Here is a 24,946-nt window from a genome sequence, read left to right on the forward strand (position 1 = left end):
GGTTTAAGCATAGAGAAACGCTGTTAATGAAGGTGTATGTCAGTCCTAAGAGAGGAAATAAGCTGATAAATAGGTAAAACAGAATAATTTCAGAAATGGAAATGTATTGAAAGAGAGAAAAGATTGAGGAGAGGGCTTCTTTCCTGTTGTAGTAGGCACTCAAAATTCTTTTGTCCTCCATTCAAGTGCCACCAGTGTATGAGCCAGCAACTGCTATTTCTGCATTGACTAGATCCTCAAACCACATGAAGTGTCCCCCTTTATTTACCTGCATTTGTGCCTTTTTCATGTTGGCATTGACAACAGCTGCCATGTAATTGAGAGCTGCTTCTCGAGTTTCACCATTCAGCAAAATACTGTGTAGGATCTTGAACAGCTCTTGCTGGAATGTCAAGTAAACATTCTGTCAGGTTGCACATACTTCTCACCATCACATTCCTGCTTTCTACATTCTACAAGTCCCACAAAACTAACTACAGCTTCTGTTATGGTCTTACTGTCAATTTTATCTGCATATATTAGGTATGACATTAATTGCAGAAAAGATGTATATATAGAAAAGTGCAACACTCACACGACTAATCCAGTATGTATTTTTTCACTCATCCTTTAACGTGAGCTACAATCCATGACTAACTGTTCTGGTATTTTCTGAACTGGCTTACAACCTTAGACAAGTATTTGTAGCACTAATTTTTAACCCTAATTCTCTCCACTCATATCCCGACAGATTTGTTGTTTAACAAATTATTGTTCTAATATTATATTCTTCGCCTATGTCAAGACCAAAAACCCCAAAATATTTAGTCTATTTTTTTAAACATGACATGACTTACCCTTGCTAATTCCAGGTAATGTTGCAAAGACTGGCTAACCACCCGAGTGTTTTCAAGAGTAATGGCAGGCCCTGAGAAGTACTTTTCAACTACTTTGTTCTGAAAGTAAAATGAATATTGGCAAATGTATCAAACATAATGGGCAAGGGAAAACAAAGAAACCCATCACGCAACTATCAACATCCTTCTCCAACACTTACATCATCTTCAGCAAAGACAGAGAGACTGAAGAAGGCTCCAAGATAGGAAAGTCTTTGCAGCTCTCTTCCTGCACCCGAGCTTAAAGATTTAGGCAGCCACAAGGGCAAAGAGACAACCTAGAAAACAGGAGAAACAGCAAGTTAATCAAAGGTGCCATGTCAGCCACACTGCTTTATCCGTGCTGTCACCTTTCAGTGTTTGCCACATGCCCTCAATGCTTTAACATTCAGTCATGCTGATAGCTAAATGCAAACATCTCCTCAGGATTTCAGCAATCAAAGCAAGTCCTTTTTGTCCTAGTTTTTGTAAATTCTCAGGGAAAAGGATTCCCATCACCAGTTTAATTTAAACTACTGTTTAGCATGTAGCCCCTGTTTAGAGTTCTGAAGAACATCATCAATGTGGATTGTACAACACCGAAACCAAAGTAATTTACATGGTTCTTTTAACTTGAAAAAAAACCCCAGGCTGGATACACTTACCAAACTGCACATAGGGTGTGTTTTCCCAAACTTGATTTCACAAAGTTCACATAGTGCCTGCAAAGAAATGCCAAGAAAAATTACTTTTACGTGTAATTCTTAAGTAACCTGTCTGCAACCAAGCAGCTTAACATGGTAAAGAGCCAAACCTTTTCCCTCTCAATCAGTGGAAAAACTTTCACCTTCTACAATGCTGAAGAGGTCCAAAAAGAGCTAAAGCACACCCTGCTCCCATTTTAGCTTTTACATCTGTTCCAAGTTGTCCCAGAAAAGCTAAACATGTCTCACAGGATAATAAATGATTACACTTATTGCAAAAATTAGCTGTGCAACTTGTTTGTTTGCTGAGAACATAACAATGCCTCTGCTGGACTCCTGAACTGCTACGGAAAAGTCGGTAACAATAATAAATAGAGCAATTGTTCTATACATACACCAAGGCCTTTGTCTTTTGAATCAGAGTGGAAAAATGTCAGATGAACACAGAAGCCAGAAACAAAGAATCCTATCCAAGATCTCTAACTCACTTTCAACTGCAGCACAGAAAAAAGAAAGCAGTTATAACAGATGATTCTGAAAACACAGAAATACTGTAGGCTTTCACATATCCCCCTTCTCCTCTATTACATGTTCTCATTCTTCAATTATACTACAGCTATTAATGACTATTCCATCCTTTTGTTGCATGTCCCAAGTAGATATGATCAAAATGGAATATCACTTTCAAACAGCCCATTCGTGTAGCCAACAGCCAAATTTGCCACAGTTTGCAATTTAAATTGGGAGGAGTAACAGAGAACCAGCAAAAATCCCAGAGTTGCTTAGGTGATTTGTTCTGCAACACCCCAGCCCAGCTAATACCCTGAGGCACAAATGAAATCTGAGATCTAACAGCCTTTTTTGTATCATACATTGAAGATCCTAAAATCTGAAGGTGTTGGCTGACAAAGCTCAGCTTAGCCAAGAATTCCTCTTGCTCTTTTGTGGCCAAGCATGCTTTGCAAACGACCTTTCTGCTTTGTCAATAAAAGCAGGAGGAGGGAGGCAGACCTAGGACTAAAGTATGCACTTAGAGAAACCTAAAAATAAACCTCCCAACTTTTCAGCCAGGGAATATTATGACATTTTCTGACATTAAACAGTCACCGATTCAAATAATTTTGGGTTTAATACAATAAATTTTAGTTTCCCACATACAAAAGTCCAAACACACACTGGTATGGATATTGGGCCTTGTTTCCCAGACTTACAGTATTATAACTAGTATCTATGATGAAATCCATACATTTGATTAAGCTTACATAAAGGAATACATATTAACACTTGAATAACCCACTACACAAATGCTGTACATTAAGCTTAAGATATTACTGGCCTCCCACTCTACTAGATTATAATGGTCTTGAACACATCACCTACCAGATTAGCTTCCAACGTAGAGTTTAATAGTAATCCACTAGCCAAAAATACTGAAGTATATTATCTTGTATAGAATCTGCATAAGATATCAGTAATCATAAAGAAAGTGCTTCTAGAAACGCACAGTCCTTACCATAAGGGGATATTTAAAATTGTCACTATCAAGGGAGCACTCTTTGGAAGCTACAGCCAGGCCTTGTAAGATGGGAATAAAGATCTGTAAAAGCAGAAGTAGATTACTTCATTCAAGAACAGGAAGCAATCAAATGACACTATTGCAGTACACAGCATGAAATGTCTGCTCATTCTTCCAGTATGGCAAGTTACACAAAAGGAAAACTAAGATCTTTTCTTTAAACACTTCAGAGATTATTCAAAGCGAAAAACCAATTTGCTTCATATAGCGCAAGTGAGGTACTGACTTGATGCCTGGGCATAACAACTTATCCATAAGAACTACTTTTCCAGCACTTGTATGTATTTTTCCTGATCATGTTCTAACTTGTCCCCAAACATTTACTTTGCAAACAACAAAATCAAACAGCAACATGTACATCTAGATTTGGACCCAAAGCTAACAGATAGGAGCTGAAGCTGACAAATAGTCATGTCAGCACACTGCCAGAAATCAGATGTTGTTCCATCAAGTTCTCTGCATGGGGAAGCCTATACACATTTCATACAGGATCACTGCAAATACTGTATGCAGTGTGCAAGCATGTACATTATATACACAAGCAAGAGCACAAGGTCTGTAAAGGTCTCTAACAACTTCATTGCTCAAATGAATAGTAATTTATTTGCCTATACACTTGGGTAATAACATAGCTTTAATTTTGCATGTCATGTTAGCAAGTTGGTGCTGGTAAGTTTTAGCTGTGGTAAGAGTAAAGATAATGAGCAGCAGACAAGGATTGTTATGAAAGAGGAAATGACCTGACAGGAACTTAGGAATCAAAAGTAATTATACCCCATTAGTAAGTCCCAATCACATAGCTCTGACATCTATACCCTCTCAAAATACACTCTTATTTTGCAACAATAACCAGAGGTCCCACTGAATTTTAAGTATATTATGTTGTTTCTATGAAGAGACAAAAATTCTTATTAAATCATATTACAGAAAAGGACTATAAAGAGGTTTTGTCTGCTTCAGCTGGAGGAATGGTTCTCTTCTCCAGGGTAGGTGATGTTTAAATGTACTTTCAACTACATGAACCTCTACTAAAAGGTGTCCAGACAGAGATGCAAGTTATTAAAAGGTACTTGCACAACACATAAAGATCAGCTATTGTAATCTTTTCTTCAAGATCGGAAGGCTCAAATGCCATTCTGAAGGCCCCTTTACAGCTGAGTTGCATAATACTACAGGAGTGCTAAGTAGAGACAACTACAACCTTGCTGATCTGCTTTAACATTATACGGGCTAGAAGAAGTTTGCTAGTTTTGTGTCTTAATTACTAGGCCCTCCAGTGCTTACTAACAAATTAGAACCAGTGAATAATGAAAGTCAAAGTCAGTCTTACTCACAACATGCTAAATGAGTTAAAAATGAACAAAACCAAACTCCAATTGCTTAACAGGTTCCTGGCCCCCAAAGCAAGGTGAGATGCAGAATAAACCTCTGGAAATCCACTCTCTTGTAGACTGCAGACCGTAGAATCATACAATTATTTGGGTTTCACCTTACATGCCTTACCTGTTTGAACACCTCTTCATCCTGATAAGTTGTTCTCACCAATTCTTGGATGAAGCCAAATGGGAGATTCCTACACAGCATATATGGTACCAGCAAAGACTGCTGCTGCAACGACCTTGATTTGTATAAAAGAAAAAGAAATGAAGCAAAAACTACTGATTATTTGCAGTAGTATTTGCAAAAATGTCAGAGTAATCACTTCTAAGGATGTGCCAGAAAGCAGATTATCAACGTGGAGACACACCTACTCCTTTCAAAACTAACCTTGTCTTTTCAAGTTACTTGTGGAAAGGTTATTCTGAACCAGATGCTGCTGCCAGCATCTCTCTTTAGTTTAATGAGGCTGCAAGCAAACAACAGCTCCTGTGTGGTAACTGGGTCTCCCTTCTACTCCTTTTTAATGAAAAAATACCTTTTTTAGGCTAAACTAGTGAAGCAACAACAGTTCCTGATGTTTGCTTTTCCAGACTGAGAAAAGAACGTAACATTAGTCTGTTTGGAATTAATTCAGTCATTACTTTTAACTGCTCCCTAGGATTTATGAAAAAAGAGAGGTTTTTTCCTCATTACATCTATAAAACTCATTCTAGTGCCAACCCCGGTGCACATAAAGACAAAACTAACCTCAAAGCACAGTGGATAATTGGTGAACCTTTAAAGGTTACATCAGTATTGTTTGGAAACACAAAACCAGAATTACACAGATTTTAGTAAAAGTGACATATCCTATTTTAAAGCCCTTTTCACTGTTCCAGCTAAACGGGCTGTTAGTGAAACAACTGCCCTTGAACTCTCAGAGTTGGGAGTTAGTGCAGAATGCCTACAAATAGGTTTACACAACCAAATCTGTTGTGGGAAGCCCTCTGAAGTAAACAATGTGCTATGGCACATAGTTTTTGCTATACATTTTGATAAGACTATTGCTCAGGTGTAGCTCTACTAGTTACTGACTTTCACACAAGTAGTGCCCCAATAATCTGCAAGTAAAATAGTTTATGCATGAGGTAAGGCAAAAAACATCTTGGTTAACTCAGATCCCCCATTTAAACTGTTCAAATCAAAAGTGATTTTACCCAAACACAATCAGAAAACACTTGAACTGCTCTCCTCCAACATATTAGTGGGAACAATATAGTTCTACAATGGTAAAGCAATAAACTACTCCTCTGGCACATAAATGTATCCTGCTCGAACAACTGATCTCAGTTTTCTTATCTAATCCTCAGAAGAAAACAAAACGCCCCAGAACAGTCTCTTTTCATGATTACCATCAGCTCTATTTACCTTGGTTGTGTCAAGGATCCCTGTAGCACCAAAGCAGCATGTGAAATGCACTGGGATCGGATGTTGCTCAGTAACTGGCTAACTGTTGGCTGGCTACACATCTGATAAAAATAAAAGTTATTTTAATATAAACTAGACATATTCAGAGACACAGCAGACAGGAAATACGATAAATTTCTTTATTCATGCAATATGAATGTAATACGGAAACTAAGAGTAGCACTACTCCAGCTAAAAGCCTTTCAGATTCTATATATAAAGCGTGGTTTGTTTTTTCCCCTACAAGCAAGAGCTTAAAACAGAATATAGAACACTGACAGAATATAGAACGCTGGTAGGGAGTTGGTCCTGCAAAAGTATGTTTTACATGGAATAAGCTCAGATAAAGTGCAGTAGATGAAAAGGGGAAGAACAGTTTCTAACACAGTGCTTATTTTAGAGATGTAAAACATACACACAATTCAAAATATGATGAATTAATAACAGTCAAAAAGGACCTTATCAATTCTGTCAATCTACTTGTGTCCCCAAAAAAGAACTATCGATTTTCCCAGTAAAGTAAGTAGAGTAAGAGGAGTGTCTGCGACAGCAGTGATATAACTTCACTCATCTGAAACGTATACCTTTGGTGCTTTTCTCTCCTCTATTCCAACTCTGTCAAAACACTCAATGAGGTAGTTCAGCATCTCTGTCTCCTTACAATTTTCAATGGTGAAGTGGTCACTGCAGGAATCGGAAACACTTGAGCTGCCAGAGCCTCCAATACTTCAAAACCCACAAAAAGAAGAAACAAAGTGTTAGATACAGTTCTTCACTTGTGCACAATCAAGTAATTCATGAGCTCTTGACTTGCTCTGTCAAGTTTCTGAGGACTCCATCCCATCACACACAGCTCAATAGTTAAGATAATTTCTGTGACCTATAAAGAGCTCTCCATTGAACAGCTTGTCCAACTCTAGAAGTTCAGCTCTACTGTAACGTGACTGAAGTATCAGTTATCTATTAAATGAATTATGTATCTGAAAGACAGCAATAAGGTGCATGATGGGAATCCACAAATCTTATTCTCACGTGGCAACACCAAAAATGAACAGCCTTTAATTTGTACCCAACACCAAAACTGTTGGGAGGCTCAGGACATCACACCACTTCCATGCCATGATGCAACCTTTGCATCATGTCTGTGAATAGCATTCAAAATGGGAGAGAGAGATCTCAGCAGCTCTGTCAACACCAGCAACTCATGGAAGGCAAGATCCTCCCACTGCAGAGAAGAGACCTTAGACAACAGATAGGGCTACAGACACCACTTTTTATATTCTAAGGAAGGAGAACAAACAAAGCAGGAGGCGATACATCAAAGCAACTGTTCCTTTTAGAACTCCTACATTAAAGATCATTTAATTTCAACTCAGTTCATTTCAATTCCCTCACAGTAAAGGATGCCATTTCTTTAAATAGCACAGCCTTAGGTGGAGGAGAAAGAAAACACTGATACTGTAAACATGAAAACTATATCCCCAAAACCATGCTTGAGCCCAGAGAGAAATTAAATACAAGAGTGAGAACACACCCCACGACTCTCCATCTCAGGCTTGTTATCTCAACAGAATTCTTCTCTACAGAACAGCTTGGCAAAGCTAATTAAAAGCAAAATCCTCATTTTACAGAAGGGAATTAAGACAAGATATATCCACTTATGTAAATGGAATTTAAAAAAAAAAAAAGCAATTATCTGGCTGCTCTATGGCTATTCCTCAAAGAACAGGCTGTGTACAGGCAGGGTGGATGGAAATGAAGAACCAATTTATAAGCCCCAGATCTCAAACTGGAAAATTAGAGTATTCGTTTCCTTCAATGCAGCTTTTTAAAAGCATGTTTGAAACAACAAACTGTCAGAACTGGAGTTTTCTTTAAACAGTAAAATAATTTACATTCTCATAATCAAGCCGTACAAAGCTATTGTGCAAGCTTTAGAGTCCAGCCAATAAGTCAGGGAAAGGTTATTGCTGCTAAGCATCTGGTAGCTCAGCATGTTAAGGAACAGAACTTCTAATAGCAGCCATCTCTTTTTGCAGAGAGAGAATTTGTTTTCAGTTTCTCAATTAAAACTAATCCATGTAAACCGAGCTCGATTAAAATAGTATTCAGTAACCATGAAATCATTTCTTTGCTATAGTCTCTCTTTTAAACCTCTTCTTACATTCAGCTTAAAAATGACCCTTTTAAGAACATAGAAATCTATTTAAAAACCCTACTACTTCTATAGTTAGTCATTCTGTTAAAGATTTCACTGCAGCAATAACTGAAATTATTCTAATGCAAAGCTCATATATCCTTCATACACATACTGAATGCGTTGGTATTTCCAGAATGCAAGTTGTTGCATAATTGTACAGTCACTATGTTTGTAATTTAACTAACATTTTACTGCTGTCTGCAGAATGCCAGGACATAATATACAAACTAAGACTGCAGAAGCATAGCAGCCTCAGAAATCCTTCCCAAAGGCTTTGCAACTCAACCTAACATTGGGATTAAATTGCCAACAGGATAAAAATAAAAGCGTGGGGAAAAATCATCCTAAATTCCACATATGCAAAAACCCCTAAACCTGTGTTATCAAGTTCACTGTCTTGAAATTAGACTGGAAAAGAGATGCTATTGGAAAGTCTTCTAGTTAACAGTCTGACCTGAGCAGCAGTGTCCCAACATACCACAGGAACAACCACAGACACAAAAGGTAGTGGGGGGGGTGGAGATCATCTCACAGAAGAGTCTTTTTGAGCATTCCCTGACATCATTAAGATCCTCCTGACATGTTCAGCTACCTTAGTTTTAGAAGGCTCAAGCAATTAGATTTCCCCTGACTTTTGCTTTAACTAAAACATTTCAAAGGGGAGTGAAAGTCTTGGAGCAACTCTTACTCCCAGTTGTTCAACACGAATATAGTCTTTAAAGCTCTTGTTTCCCTTGTACATTTGTACACCTCAAAATTACTAAAATCATGATCAGGGGTCTGAATTCTGATAGAAAATGTTAAAGATAACAGCAAGACTACAGAAATATCCTTTTCCACAAAAGTCTTCCTAAAATACATGGGTTTCATATAAAACATTTATTCCTTTCTCCAACTTCCAGTGATACAAAAAGAATGGGGCATTTCTTTAGGAAAATATTTCTGTGCCAGCCAAGACATTGCAGCATTACTCTGCAATGGAATGTAAGACTAGAGAAGATCCTACCCTGCATTTACATTTCCAAAAGCTTTTTTTTTCCTTGGCATATCCAGTGCTCTGCAGGTTTTTGCACAGCTATCTCTGCTATTCAGAACAGAGCTCACTACTATCATTTCTCATTTTGGTTGTGTACATCGTCATGTCACACAAATTAAAGGGCTTTGCTATATGATTAGTAAGTCTCTGTTCAACAGTAAAATATACGACTCTTCCCCCTCCATTATTGGTTGTTCCAAGTGTATCAGCTTCTACTGCTATGTCAAAGCACCAGTTTAAACTTTCAGGTGTATTTGCTTTACAAGCCAGAGGAGTGATCCTCAGCTGTCAAACAGCAATGAATCCTCCACCAAATCACACTATTTGCATCAGCTGGCTATTTGCCAATGTATCTTTTATACATGTGTACCCTTTGTCCTCATTTTCCAGTTTTTGATAGGAAAACATATGCATGACGGTCCACTGGATTTAAAATTACAACCATGGGTGAATAATATTCCTTGTACTCATATAGTCAATGAGGAGTTCCACTCAAGCATCATTTCAGAAACTATGCTCATTAAACCTAAAAGGCAGTATGAGTAACATTGCCTTCATCTTAGTCATCTCTTCAAAAAAGAGCTGACTCACCAGCACTCATTATACATCATCCTAAAAACCCATCCAAGTCACATCCTTGGCTTTAGTCATTTCCCAGGTTACTTTGAAGAACACTTGACCCTACACAGACTGTTAGTTCCTAATCAACCAAACATGCAGGTTACATTCTCTTTCTCCAATACCTGGACCCAAACTGGATACAAGAAAAATCATCATCTTCATTTTCTTCATCACTACTGTCCTCAGACACATCAGAAACGGCAAGGAGGAGGAGGGAGAAAGGGTTGTCGTATATACTACCATAACAAAAATGAAGAAGGCCATCAGATTTTTTAAGCCAAAAGCAAATGGTAGCTTTTCTTTTCAAGTCTGCCAAAAATAATCTTCTCTAAACATGCAAACAATGGATAACTTCCTGTCAGTAAAACCAAGACTATACTAACATGCTCTATTACACTGCTACAAGTTATCCACATATCAAAACATCACACGATCACAAACCAAAAACTTACGAAGAATTTTTGAGACCTGATAAAAATTAGGTCTTAAGTGGGAATGTTTAGACATGACCAAACACACAGGATTACAGTTCTGAGCTGCTGATCTTTATAGCAGTGGTCTCAAAATCTTGCATGCACATCTCTCCCTCCTGCAGGGACTGGGGATTGCAGGAGCAGCCAAAAGAGAAAATGCAGGAGTACTTGGCCTGACATACTGAAATAGGCTAATCTGTAATTTAAATCTATGCACCAGGGAATCAAATCCAACACATTTCAGCAAGTAACAGCTTTCAACAAATTAACTAAAGCCCTACTGAGAAAACTGATTTCAAATCAGGAGGTCTGTTTGGTTTGCTATCCAGCAAGAGCAACTGAACAGAAAGCTAGTAGTTTAACTGGAATGGATGCAAGAGTAGGAAATCAAAACAATATTGCTACCTTTAAAGTAATTACATTACACCTCAAATGCTCGCATGAGCAGGTTTAACGTATTGGCAAAGATGGCTTGTTAGCAAGTCAATGTATTAGCACAAACCAAAACACAGAAATCAACTCAGGGTAAGTAGGGTGAGCTCAGCACAGACATTAAGTTCTTCCAAACTGCATGATTATGCCACACCCTGCACAGCACACATCAAACACACTCTTTTGTGCTTGTGAAATACCTAGAAGGAATCCTGTTCAGTAAAGAAGAACGCCTGCGCAAGGTACTGGGTGAAGCAGTAAACAAAGGTGGACCCATTGTTGTGGGTCTCTGTCTGGATGGGGTGAGTGGCATGGCTGGAGGGCTAGCAGCCATGGCTGGAGGACTTGGTGAACTAGATGGGATGGAAATACTCGAGGAACGTGGGATGGAAGAAGCTGAAAAGCCTCCAGAATGGGTAACAGTGTACGGTCGGTACCTCGGAGAAGAAGGCTGCATCCAAGAAGGGCTTGTTGCTGTGAGGTGAGAGCTGACAGTAATGGAAGGCACAGATGTAGTGGCAACTGAACTGGCTGGTGGGGTAAGAGATGAACCAGTCATTGGTACATAGCTTGTGAAATTGGTAGTAGGAGCTGGACTAGTCCCATAGAGACTAAACCAGTTACAAGGGAAGAAGAAAAAAACAAAAAGCAATGATTTAGGATATGCAGAAAAAGGGTGAAAAAGATAAAATGAGCAAGAGAAACCCTTGCCCTTTTGATGACTCTTCAGCAGTAATTTTGCAGCTCACACACATTATTCCTTCTTGTTATTGGTGAATAAAACAATCCTGCCACAATCTACACATTTTTAAGGTAAGAGTCATAGCCTCCACTGATGCAAGTCAGGGATACTTCTCAGAAGGAACCAGCTACGTGGCTCTGACCTATCAAATACACTTCTAGCCACGGCAACGTAATCAAAAACAGTGAAATGGTGGGACATCGACATGAAAAAGTGTGATGAACTTCAAAAATCTATTCTATTCATTGTTCTTGGGGCATTTCTATGTCCCTCTCTTTCTTCCAGTCTAACAATCAATATTCAAGTGAAATCAGTATTCAGTTATAATCAGAAGTCACCTGGACAATGAACTGGAACCAAAGGAGCCCACATTACAGAACATGGGGCTGCTTCCTGGGTTAGAGCCCATGTTTAGAATCAGGCTTCTGTCAGGAGAGCGGGCAGCTGCAGCGATCGGTTGGGATGTAGCTGTCAGGCTGGCAAAGGGGTTTTCATCCCTCGACTGGGTGGACATCATCAGCACTTCCATCAGAATCTGCCCGATCAAGTCCTTAAAATCTGAAAACACTGTTAAGAATAAGAGAGTTAGTATCAACTACCACTTTCTCTATATTGACTAGGTTCTGGAATTACAGCTACACAAAAACGTAACTTTTATGGAAAACACAGAAGATCACAGATGACCTGATGTTATTGTTGATTATTAAAGTCGTTTTGTCTGTCCCTCTCAGATTTTCCCACCCTGCTGTTGAATTGGGAGTGTTGTGTCATAAACACACACACATACCCCCGATAAAATAACTATTTGGAATTTGGTCATCTTAGAGCTGACACAAAAAATATAATTTGATACATAAAATAATCAGGAATTTTTAGCTTATCAAATTAACTGCTGAATGTTTATTACAATGCAGGACAACCAACTAATTCAGTAAAAGCTCTTTGGGGGGAAAAAAATGGATCCAGTAACACTGCAACATCAGCACACTAGTTTAACCAGAGAAAAGCTAACCAACAAGAGCACAGCAACCAACTGAAACAGGAGGTATGACCAATCGGTCCCATGTTCCTCTTATGGGGATTCCACTTCCTGCTACATCTGCTGCTGGCAGATGTTGAAATGAAGCAAAGACCACAAGGAGGTGGCTCTGGCATTGAAGCAAAGGGAGAAGAAGCTCAAAACAAAGAACAGAGAACATGGCACTCAACCCCTAACAACGAGAGCAGTTCAGATACCCACCTTCCTTTGGGTTCTGCTTAAACTGGGCAGAGAGTGAATTCAGGAAGATAACGTCTCTGTCTCGGTCCTTCCAAGAGACTCTGAAGATCTTACAGACCAGCTGTAAAGCTTGTTCCTCAGACACTTCAGACCCAGACAGAGGTTCCTTCGTTGGGGGGGATAAAAAAACATCAACTTATCTGCGATTATATTAGTCAAGTCACAATCAGCACAGGAAGGAACAAGCTTCTCCAAGTCCTTCCCACTTTCAAATCTTTGCCCAGATAAAGACATCTTTCATTTGAACGAATTCAGGACAGAACAAGAGACTCAAGAGTTTGCCTCCTTCCCCTTTCTACCAAAAATAATGAAGGTCATTTAAACTGTGCTCAGAATGAAAAGCTAGTTTCTCCAAGAAGAATGGTACTATATAGTGGCTACCAGAGGTTAAATTGGAGGGTTCTTGCAATCCTAAGGCAGCTTTGAGTGTGCACCTGAAAAAATGGTGGAATACAAAGAAATAAACCTCAAGGAATTACCCCTGCAATGTCAGGAGAGGTAGCATTTAAAACATGTCCAAAACATACATGACAAACCAGCAACATAAGTGTCCTCCCTCCACTCTTCTACCAATGCTGTAAAAGCAACATAATACACAAACCAGATAATTCAGCTACATAGGATTTAAAAGACAGAAAAGTTTTAGTTTGGAGGCTATTTTCCTGCAAGAGTTGTAGATATTTACTAGACCAAAACAAAGTTGATGATATTTGGCTAATAGAAGCACGCATTGTACTGCTGTGTATTATACTGGAGATAGCAATATTCTTTTCTTTTGGAAAAGAAGTCAATGAGGAAGAACAAAACACAGATTGAAAAAAACAAGGTTGCCACTAAAAAGCTCCCTTTTTCCCTTTAAATTTGAGACCTCATAATGGTCACCAGGTAAGCCTAGATTTCTCCGAGATTTCCAGCAACTACCAGCACTGGACCCGTTTCAAAAGCTTTCCCTCAAACTACTTAATACAACATATATTGTGGCACATCAATAAATTTTTATTGACTTAATCACTCCACTGATATTTTACTGTTTTCAAGTGCTTCTCCTACCTATTTCTGCAAAGACGACTTTATTAGTGACATCATTTCCAATGCTGATAACCAGACAAGAAGGTTTTTGCTCATAAATGAGGACTATGCCGTTTCCCATCCACTTAACTTTTTGGTATCTCCAAATGAGTAAGAGGAATTGAATTAAGTTTGTAAAGCTGTATTTTATTTTCCACTGCTCCCCCTGCTTCAAGATTGCCCTTGATTCCAAGCTATTTATTTCACAGTAGCACAGGCAAGCTGTCCAACTGCCCAATTTGCAGCTAGGAATGGACTGGAAAGGATTCTGCGGCAGGGTTATTGCTACATGGCTTTAAGCCAGGCTTTTACCAACTGACCTTATTACTGACAGTGCAGGAATAAAGACAGACATCTAACGAGCACTGCAAGAACTGTTGTAGAAGCTTCTCTCCACTACAATAATGTCTCATTTATTTATGGCTTTATTTTATATGGGCCTTAAAAATCAAACAATAGGACAATTTTAGGAGTGAATTTGAGCTTTGTACTTGCGTTCTTGCTTTCCTACCTTAGATGGTTCTACCACCTGTCTAAACCTTGATAGCTAAATATTCTTATTTATTTTCTTATAATATCATAAAGAAAAGCTTATTGCATAGCATTACTTCAACATACGTAACATTTGAAGCAGTACTTTGGTAGCAGACCTCTAAATGTTACACAAAAATGCTGCAACAACCTCCAGAAGCCTCTTAAGAAATACTTCTTCAGGCCTACTGCATATTAAAAAAATAGATCTCAGCATTAATAGGTCACTTTGTTGTAGGATATATAACAAATACATTTTCTTCAGAGTTTTCAACTATCGTTCATAAACCAGTTTGAGACAATCGAAATGCAGCTTTGATATTGGAATTTTTGACTTTTTTTCCTTCCCACAGATTTTAGTGAAGAAATTGTTCACAGATGACATCTGAGGGCTAGTTCCATCCTCTCAAAAAGCACATATTCGAAATATGGAGGTAACTGAACTCACTGCAAGCTGAAACTCTGCATTACTTCTCCATCCAACCAACATAAACCAGACTAACCTTATCCGTCAGGCTCCTTTTCTCTCTGCGATCATTCTCATCCACCTCCATGTTTTCAATTCCTGAATCCACATCTACCTGGGACATACTATAAGTGGAAATAAGAGAAGCCCATTAACTCATAGAAAGCCACAGACAGTCCTCTGCAAGATGCTGACTGAAGGAGTGTCACCTTAAGTAGAAGTAGCAAAGAAAAACCCATGCAACAGGAACAGCTATATGCACAAACAGCAATTAAAATCACTAGTTGGTAAATGCTTCCCATATTACATCTATTTTGAGCTCAAGAAACACAGTTCTACATTTCTTCAGCTGGCAATACAAACTACACAGCTATGAAATCCCATAACCTTTACTTTTTTAAATAGAGTAGCTGAATTACCCCCACCACACATGCTCATCTCTTACTGTTTAAGATAATGTTTTGACTTTTTACCACTTTAGGTCAGGAATTCCCATTAAAACCAGTCTAGAAAAAGCATTACGGTGGTCTAAACAGTGTGTCATTTTTAAGCATTAACCTCTTTAGCATTAACACAGTTGGAAGTGAGAAATGGCAGAATATTTTCCTGTGTAAGTGGTTTTGATGATGAGCATTGCACAGTATTTGCTGGCTTAGACAAGCTGCATTTTTTACCTTTTCTCACAGGAGACACTATCAATATCCATGCTCTGCGATCGAGAGAGAGACTGAGATTGTGTTTCAAGGCTGTTAGATGGAGAACTGCTGAGTGAACTCACTCCTTCGCTGCTCTGGCTTCGGTGGGCTACTCCTAGAGAAAAGGCACCACCAAGATTACTACTACAGAGATAAGAAGGCACTACACAGTTATTTGGATGGAAAAGGAGAGGAAATACTGTTTCTCCATCCAGCTCTTAAGCATTCTTAGTAATGCATTAGGAATTCAATGTTAGTAATATTCACATTTGACTACAGATAATCACATTTTCTACCTCCCCTTGCAGCAGCAATATAAGAACGCTTACCTGCATTACAAGACAGAGAACAAAACTAAATTTGCATCCATGAAGTGCCCAGGGATTCACTCCCATAAAAAATAAAAGCATTGGAAAACTGATTGCTTATCAGGTTGCTCTGTATACTACCTTAAAACCTTGTGAAAGTCCCTCCAAAGTCTGTTCTATCAGAATAGGACTTCACACTGAGCCATTACAATGGAGTTAACTTGGGCGAGGAGACAGGACAAAACTAATCTCAGTTCTGATAGTCTTCCCACAAAACCTCACTCAATGTACTGGGAAATTACTGGTACTTTTCCTTCTCCACAAGAAGAATATATGCATCCAAGAGATCCTAACAACATACACAACGTGGAACACCAGCAAACCGGGAGCAATATAATGGCTTTGGAGCAGGGCTGATGAATGTCTGGGTATGAACAGATGGATTCACTTTGCAATTAAGACTTCAGAGAAGTGTTAGATGCTAGCATGGTAGAGGAAAGTTATACCCATAAGTCCAAATAAGGCAGAAAAAGCCTTGCCTTCAATAACAACGCACGTTGAATGGCTTCTACAAACACCTAAATGAGAGGGCTCTTAAGTGTAGTCCATTCCTAAAATTTGTGCCTAGTGACACTACCTGAAGTCATGATTTATAATAAAGTAGCATTAACTGCAAGCTGCAACTGTAGATTATTGATAGCAGGTATATGCATGTCAGTAAACAGACTCCTTGAAGGAGGAGAAGAAAAGGTACCATTCATCTGCTTGTTTAAAGATAAAGCAGCAGTGCATTTCACTCCTTTGGGTTCTTCCACCTGCAGTTTACAAGACATTCCCCAAACAGTATTAGGTTTCAGGTGAGAAGTGTAAAACCAGACTGACAACCTATTTTTAAATTCCAGTAGTGTTACTACTGAAACATGCAAGCTTGTCCCACATTTACAGCAGCAACACATTCTGAAGTTACAGGGGGGCAGCAAAACAGAGCAAATCAGGACTATGCTCTTTGACACAAGCTGTTTGTTTTCAAACACCCTTCCCAAAGCTTTTCATGGTCTTGAAACAATCCATTTTACAGGAACAAAACTGCAGAAAGCAGAAAAATCCCATTTAGCTTGCTGAAGAACAGCCAGATATTCAGCATGGGAGGTAGGAAAAGTTGCTTCATTCTACTGCTTTCAAACTCCTGGTTTACTTCCCTGGGTATAAAATAGTTTCAATTTAACTCCTTCAATTAGGCTGGAAACCAGTCAGTATCCAGAAAACACTCAGATCTTCAAATAAGAAGTGGAAAAGATGTGTGAGATAAAACTAATTTGCACTGGTATTCAGAAAGGAATTTAACAAGCAGATTGTCTATATATATATAGAAGTACATATAGTTATGTTATAGTATATATAGTTCTGTTATATTTATAACTAAAGACATTTAAAAGCACTCGAATGTATAGCAGGACAACAGAGAATGCGTAAGTTGCACGTATCACAAAATACTTGCTAAACAAATTTTACTCAGTTTGTTCAAAACTTCTGTGCTATGGTCAGTACCTTCCAAACTAGCTGGGTGTTATTCATTAACAACATTCAAACAACATCTGGTTTTGGAAGCCCATTAGGTTTTCAGTATGAGAAGAATAGAGATAGGAACCAAGATCCTCCAAGAAAAGTTAGATTTCACTTCAACACCTATTTGCCAATATTAAATGTCTGCATAAGATTTCACCCATGAATGACGAAAACAACAAGGAAAACTCCATTTCAGTTCTAAATAGCTCATTATTTCATCCAGTCCTGGAATTTTAGTGATACCTATTACAGCTTTGACACTGACAGTGCATGCTCGAGACACAAGCCCAAAGCCTGAGACAGCTTCCCCACAAAACCAAGGATACAGAAATATCAAGTATAGTGACTGAACTGAGCAAAGCTGCTCAGGTCCATCAGGTTAAATAAAAGAACCTTTCCAAAGCAGAATTTCAATGATGCATATTCCCTAAAGATAACACCAGCAGAAATATGCTGTCCATGGCAGGGGAAGGCTGACTTCAGGAGGATATTCCAGCATGCCACTGATTTAAGATATCCCAGTTATAAAGGGATGGTCTTTCTTGAGTCCTTCCTCTCTCCTCCTCAATCTTCCCATAGAAAAAGCTACTTAAGTCAGTGGATAAAGAGACCAGAGGGAATAGGGCTTACAAGGGTGAAGATTTGCATTGTTCTACATTCTACTCCCCCTGCCAGGAAAATGTACTTCAACAGTCATACTGCAGCACTCATTAACAGGCTTCTTGAAACAAACTGTTCTACCTACCACCCTTTTACCATGTATCTTCCAGAATTTATTTCACTGAATCAGGTATACAATAAAGTTCCATTTTCCTTAAATAAAGACAACACCAGAGACGTGCAAAAATTATGAAGACCACACAGCCAGTATGTGTGGCTGTCCCTGCTACACTGTTTTTAGGCTCTCCACAATATTTTCAAAAGACATACAAATAATGATCATATTTTCCATGAAATCGATGTGTACGTGTGATCTCACCATGACATGCAGCTTCTTATAAAAATGGATGCTTACAAGTACACTATTCTGCTGGGGCTGCTCTCTGTATGTCCAAACGAATTAAAACCCTCTGCAGTCACTTTAGTCTACTGCTCAAAGGAACTCCTGCAAACCACACAGCATTGGCTGAGTCTTCATTTATACTAAGTAAGTACAGCAGATGATGAGTTATGAACTTTTTTTTCCCCCGGTCTATTCCCCAATTTAACCATATCTCTTACCCTGGTGTCAAAAAGACATGCATTATTCAATCGCTGCAATGAATGGCACTGTAGGAAGCAAACACTATCCTGACTAGGTAACTTCTGTTTCTGGTCAAACAATCCGGTCTGTATAGTACAGGGCAGATACATGAATTCTTCAACCAGAAGTCTCTGAGGTCTTGGCTATTTGACCACTTCTAACCATGATAAACCTGTCTGCAAATACACACACATTTGTACCTTCAGGTACAACCTCCTGCTCAACCTTCCACACTTCCTGCTCTGTTGACATTAGCAGTCATAGAGCTGTGCAGGAAGATGGAACAGGACCTCATGCAGTTGAAAACTAACCATTTATTTTTCTTGGGTTAGTTTTCGCCTGGATTAAGCCCACAATCCACCTCACCACAGAGCTGCTATGGACAGCAGAGGGAGAGGCAGTGAGAAATACTCCTTTTGGCAAAAGTCAGACCTAAGGTAGATTAAAATAGTCACGAGGCCGAGTGAACACAGTAAGTGAACTCTGCACTGTTCTTAAAGTCACCTTTGCTTCTGGGTTGCTGCCTATAATCATGAGGACAACACGCAGTGTTAAATTCCATCTGCAATGAGCTTTTCTCAGAAAATGCTTTTGATAGCTTTTCTCTGTCCTGCTTTGGATACAAGGCAACAAAGCAAGCAGGAAGGAGTCACTTCTAGGTATTTCAGAGCAGCACTGTAATTAAATTACAAGATTTAGGCTTCTAAATTACTGTACTTGTCAAGGGGAAAAACAGATTTTCAGAAAGCTAATAGGTAAATAGATGAATTCTGCATATTTATCAAGAAGCATTGGGGAAAATACTATTTCTATCAAATTATTGGAAATCATATTGAAAACCTGTTCAAAACAATCATGACACTTGTTTTGAGACTGGTTTTGTGAACCTCTTCGCTCACTAATGGAACATGCAAAACAGTTTAAGTTTTCAGATAAAGATCACAACACTGGAAAACGTGTCAATTTGGTCTGACTTCCAAAACAGACAACTTGAAATCAAAATTTGGAGGGGTTTTTTTGGTGTTTTTTAGGTCAAAAGTAGTATTACATGTAAGAATATTGTCTTTACCTCTCTAAAGTGCTTTCTGCCTTTGTCTGATTTTAATAGACCCGGTATTATCTTCTGAAATAAATACCCTCTGTAAATATCCTACTTGTATTCGATCCAGTAAATAGAGAAATTGGCAAAGCAATACAAAGGAGAAAGCAAATACTTTATTCTTACACTGACAATGCACAGTCACTGCCTACTATTTTTAATTGTGCCAAATGCTAGTAATTAAAGATCAAAAATGAACTTGGGACTGATTGCTAAAATGTACATAGAAACCAATCAATAAACACTCTGTTGCAAGACTGAGAAGGGTTTTTCCCCTGTCTCCTTGACAGACTGGCTTCCTCTTCTGTGATATTCTGTAATATTGAACTGTATTACAATCTACTTTAAGCTTTGGTAACCCATATTTTAAATGCCATTAGTTTACTTAGACCTGGCAAGCAATTGTATCTAACCATTTATTATTTGGAAAATGAAACAAAAAGTACCTTCATTCACCATTTTAGAACGTTGCTTTCTGAAAATTACTTTTAGCCAAGCAGAAATAACACCAATAGTAGCGTTCATGTTCTAGAGATCAGGAGATGTATAACAACTTTCAGTAGACATGCAATAACGATTTTTGTCACCAACGTGCCAGCCTACCTGATGCCCCAATTGGAGAGGTAGCTGGGGTCATGCTATGGACATTTAGGCCTAGACTATGGGATGGCCCTGGGGCTGGTGCTACTACAGGAGGTCCAGGCGGGGTCTCTCTCTGCGGTGATGTAAGCGGTGTAGTAGGCTGGGAAGATGGTCCCCCCGCCAGCCGAGCCAGGCGCCGCCGACGGATCTGCACGAGGGAAATGAAACAACAACAAATAAGTAAGTTTGTTTGTACATATGCACATGCACCCTGAGGTTGCCCTTTGGCCCTCCTACGTGGTGGGGGCATTTACTCCTGTGACACTGCAAATACAGACGCTTTATTTGATAACCTGCTAAACTCAGGTGACTCTTACTGCTGTTCCTCTGTGTGACTATACTGCAACACCCTTGATGTTTAGCTTGTAAGTATGTATTTGCTGCCTTGGAAAACCACGTGCACTGGAGAACACAGTGTTTGTCCCTCGAAGGGTTGTGTAAGACAAGTTTAATATTTACTGCTCAGCAATTTCAAAACCTGTAACACTCCTCCCCATTTATTTTGGCATTTGATGAACTGTATTAATCTGATACAAGGGACAATATGAACGTGACCTTTGCTTTAATTTCACAGCACATGATACTAGTCACCCGTGCAAGTCATCTGCTGGAGAGAGGCATCTTGAGAAGTAAAGACAGACAGTAAACAACATCCCCTCATCACCTAGAGACATTTCACCACACAATTTAAAACAACAGGTTTTTTATATTACTAGTAAGACAGAGAAGCATCTGCCTTTGACCGCATAACACTAATACTATACATGGGAAATAGACTAAATAAAACTTATAAACTCATAATTTTAAGTGCTTCAAGTGAAACTTGAAGCATAAACGAAAAGCAGAGAAGAAATTATTTATTATCGCAGACTGCCTCAGAGGATCTGTTCCTAAAGCTTGCATCTTCAGCTTGAAATAGGCCCAGCACAAAATAAAAGTATCGTGTTTGAGGGTGTCCACTCCGTGCAAAAATAAGCGATTCATGTTATTCCCTCTTTGTATTAAGATACTCAAGCATTGTATGCAATGTATCAGTTTTCATTGCTGCTCATAATCCTAAAGAACTGCCAAGCAAGGGAAAGAGTGAACAAAAGATTTGTGTCAAGTCAATGTCCGCACTACAGCACTGTAGTCATTTAATGGCCTGTGAAACCTATTCCAACAGGAAGAAGAACAGATCAAATTAAATCAGACTTCAAGAACTGTGGGAAAACACTGTCTGGAACCACATCTCCCTCCATGACAGGCATCACCACAGGAAGAAAATAAAATTTTCTGTGTGTGTTCTTAAGATAAAAAAAATAGAATGTCTTAATCCCTCCTCCTTGTCAAGCAAAACAGGGGAGCTTATTACATAGATAAATAGTTCAGCTTTACTGTAAGCAGAAGCTGTATTTATATATTAGGGGCTCTAAGATGTGCTCTCAGAATGCTGTGTTGGCTACATGTCCCCACATCCAGTTTCCCTATTGGTGAATCCAAATGAAGTGTTCATAGCTTACAAAGCTGTACCAAAAATATTATCAATAAAACCATCCAGTTAAATTGAAAATTTGAATTAGAGGGATTGAATTAAAGTTTTAGAATCTGTTTCCTTACCATTCAACTGATCTGTGACCGTGGTTTTCAGCTAAAGGAATGGCAGGGAGGAACAGAGGATAAAAAATACAAATACACATGCAAACAGCCCATATATGCAGCAGTATCTGAGGGACAAAGATGTAGATTACATAAAAGGCAAGAAAAATAAAGGTAGTGTGAAACTGTTCCACAACTGTTCATATTCATTCTGGCTAGCTAGCTCCAAATCTGGTATCAGGAAGGAAACATGCAAGGGGAAAAACACACAGATAATCAATATATTTACCAAATACAGTCAAACACTGATTACTCAAACAAGGTCATGTCCCTCACAAGGTATGACTTGCACAAAATCTCTCTTCATCATCTCCCAGTTTCAAGCAGATAATGGAGGCTCTTTGTGCCACTCAGCATTCCTTCACCTACAGTGAGGGGAGATCAATGCCCAAGTTACACCAAAACCATCACTGTCCAAACAGAAGGACACGAAGGCACACTTTCTGCCTTGTATTTGTAACTTAGTCCATCAACCATCCATTTTTCTTAGGGACCAGTCCCCCAGAGTGAAACCTGCCCTGAAAAATCTGGAAAAGGCACAGAACAAAGAAATCTGCACAGAGCTGCACATTACAATTAAAAGTAATACAGGATTTTTCCCTGCCCCTTTAAGGATGATAAGCAAATTATACTTATCTTCCTCACTGCTGAACAAATTAACATTAAAATATAAATAAACTCTGAATACTTTTTCCACCAAAACAGACAGCTTTCACAACAGAGGGTACATTTAGCAATTGCTAAAAGACCAGATTTGGTTCTTGGATACCCTGAGATATCATATTCTTCTAGGTTTATATAAAATTATCTCAGAAGTCTGAAATTTAATCCGAAGATTAGAAAGTTTTAAGTAAGAGAAGGGAAAAAGGGAGAAACAAAGATATTATGCCAGAGAGGCAAAGGTGCAGGCTGAAAGAAAAGTTTGAGAATACAGTATAAAACCGGTGCACACATTCTATCCAGCTAACTTCCTTGTGCCTTAAGACTTAAACAGCACTGACAGGGGACTCAGACCATGTAGCTTGTTTGCACAATACTAGGCACAAACGAGGCCCCAACCTGTTGCCTTCACATAACAGAAATAACATGGGTTAGAATTGTGGGAGTTCGAAGTGACCTGTTCTCATTTCAGACTGACTCTCCAAGTGACCATGAAGAAACACATAGCTGGGGTTTTTTAAATATTTTCTTAGGAAAGTTTAGGATACCTCCATAATACCTAACCCCTGATTTCAGCAATAACTACTTGCAGTGGTGACATGACAAAGCTCTTATGTATTGTTATATTACCCAACAGCAACAAGTTATTTGCTACTAATTATTACATAGGCTACAGAACAGACAATGCCCATCTTCCCTACACAGCACGACTCCATAATATACAGATTAAAAGGTCAATTAAAAAAATCTAATTGGTTGAATGGAAGAAGCACGTTGTGTTTTGATTAGTATGGTTTTTGCTGGACACATCTGGACTATGTCTTCACATAGTAGTTTTCAGATATATATTTTTGATCTTACTGGACTTCTTCAAAGCTGTTAGTGGACACATTACAACTAGCAATGTAAAAACAGCACCCTGTTAAAGACAGTTAACTGATAATTTAATTTTGCATCAGACCAATAAAGATGCAACCAGGAAGACTGGTCCCTCAGGCTCATGCACTTTCATCTGCTTTACTGGCAACTGTTTAGTGAAACTAAGGAAATTTCTTATCCTACCATAATCATAGAAGAGTTCCAAATCTATATAATAAGGGGTAATTTGAACGGATAGCTTTATTTTTCCTGTACTCATTAGAGCATGTTAAATTGGTTTAAGAAGTGCTTCGTTTTCTGGTGACACTGGTCATGCTCTGTGCTGAGAAACACTACTAAAAAATCACGTAAGTGTTAGCAGATCCTAAATTCACCTCACTCTTTTGCACTTCATGCCATATTTGGCTTGATTCTGCCTTTTTCTATGCAGTCCCTACTCTCATCTTGAGCTATCACTTGTGCCAAAATTCACACACTAAAAAGGAATTTTCTTTTCTCCCCTTCTAAGGATTTTAGTGTGGTCTGTAGTGAATGGCAGCTTCTAGTGCTTTCACAAAGTAAATACTGTGAAAATTTCAGTGAAAGACACCATTGATAGCAATAGAAAATATCTTCTTAAAGCTTATATCCTATAATCCCAAAGCCATTATCAATCCTACAATGTCTCTCTTCTTTTTAAGTTACATCTGTTAATATTATACTTAATTATACTTCATATAAGAAGATAATCTAAACTAAAAGAGGCTTGCCATTGATTTCGACTTCAGCTGAGTGTTTTTTCACCTTCAGTCACTGCCAGACAGACAGTTTAAATCAGGTAGAAGTCACATATAACATATTTTAGAAGGCTATTTTTCCACACAGTCCACCTCTGATGCAGCACCCACTGTACCAAGTAACAGTGAAGTGGAGATGTGGAGGAATATTAAAACAGATTTGGCTCCGACTTTTCAGTGAGGGGTTCATTAACAATAAAAGGTGACAGCATGACTCTCTTAAAATGATGCAAGATGAAGCTTGTGTCTAGCAATCACTTAATAGACTTGGTCAGCTTTGGTCCTAGCTGTACTGTATTGGGAAGAACTTGAGTCATAGAATCACAGAATGGTTAGGGTTGGAAAGGACCTTAAGATCTTTTGCCAGAAAAGGTAGATGAGGTCCCTACTGGGGAACACATTTTCTGCAGCCTCAGTTCCATGATGCAGTGTTTTTGATGATGTCAGTAATTTGCTGAAGCAGTGACACAAACAAGCTTACATAGGTTAAATGATTCTGAAATTAATCATAAAACACCTCACAATCAGATGCAGGTTAACAAACAGAAGAATTGCAGGTAAACAAAGTGTTCATGAAATACATCTATAAAATCAGAGATCCGTTTTCACAGTAGAAATTACAACAGCAGTGT

At 38.6% G+C, this 24,946-nt stretch overlaps 1 protein-coding gene across 4 annotated transcripts in view; it reads right to left on the reverse strand.

Moving 5' to 3' along the window:
* The window catches only part of UBE4B (ubiquitination factor E4B), a 39,596-nt gene that overhangs the window by 13,044 nt on the left and 1,606 nt on the right, over nt 1–24,946 (reverse strand). Inside the window, exons 2-15 of one of the 4 annotated variants that reach the window (XM_030507810.1) lie at nt 20,323–20,509; nt 15,483–15,618; nt 14,846–14,933; nt 12,705–12,849; nt 11,803–12,031; nt 11,160–11,333; nt 6,545–6,686; nt 5,922–6,022; nt 4,638–4,752; nt 3,072–3,155; nt 1,520–1,576; nt 1,037–1,153; nt 837–935; nt 269–382 (exon numbers count right to left, since the gene is read on the reverse strand). In XM_030507810.1, coding sequence (XP_030363670.1) covers nt 269–382; nt 837–935; nt 1,037–1,153; nt 1,520–1,576; nt 3,072–3,155; nt 4,638–4,752; nt 5,922–6,022; nt 6,545–6,686; nt 11,160–11,333; nt 11,803–12,031; nt 12,705–12,849; nt 14,846–14,933; nt 15,483–15,618; nt 20,323–20,509 — 1,788 coding nt within the window. Of the gene's footprint in view, nt 1–268; nt 383–836; nt 936–1,036; nt 1,154–1,519; nt 1,577–3,071; nt 3,156–4,637; nt 4,753–5,921; nt 6,023–6,544; nt 6,687–10,922; nt 11,334–11,802; nt 12,032–12,704; nt 12,850–14,845; nt 14,934–15,482; nt 15,619–20,322; nt 20,510–24,946 lie in introns of all 4 variants that reach the window. The other 3 variants (XM_030507808.1, XM_030507811.1, XM_030507809.1) reach the window with 3 other exon arrangements.

This window comes from Strigops habroptila, chromosome 16, assembly GCF_004027225.2.
Source record: "Strigops habroptila isolate Jane chromosome 16, bStrHab1.2.pri, whole genome shotgun sequence".
Taxonomy (NCBI): domain Eukaryota; kingdom Metazoa; phylum Chordata; class Aves; order Psittaciformes; family Psittacidae; genus Strigops; species Strigops habroptila.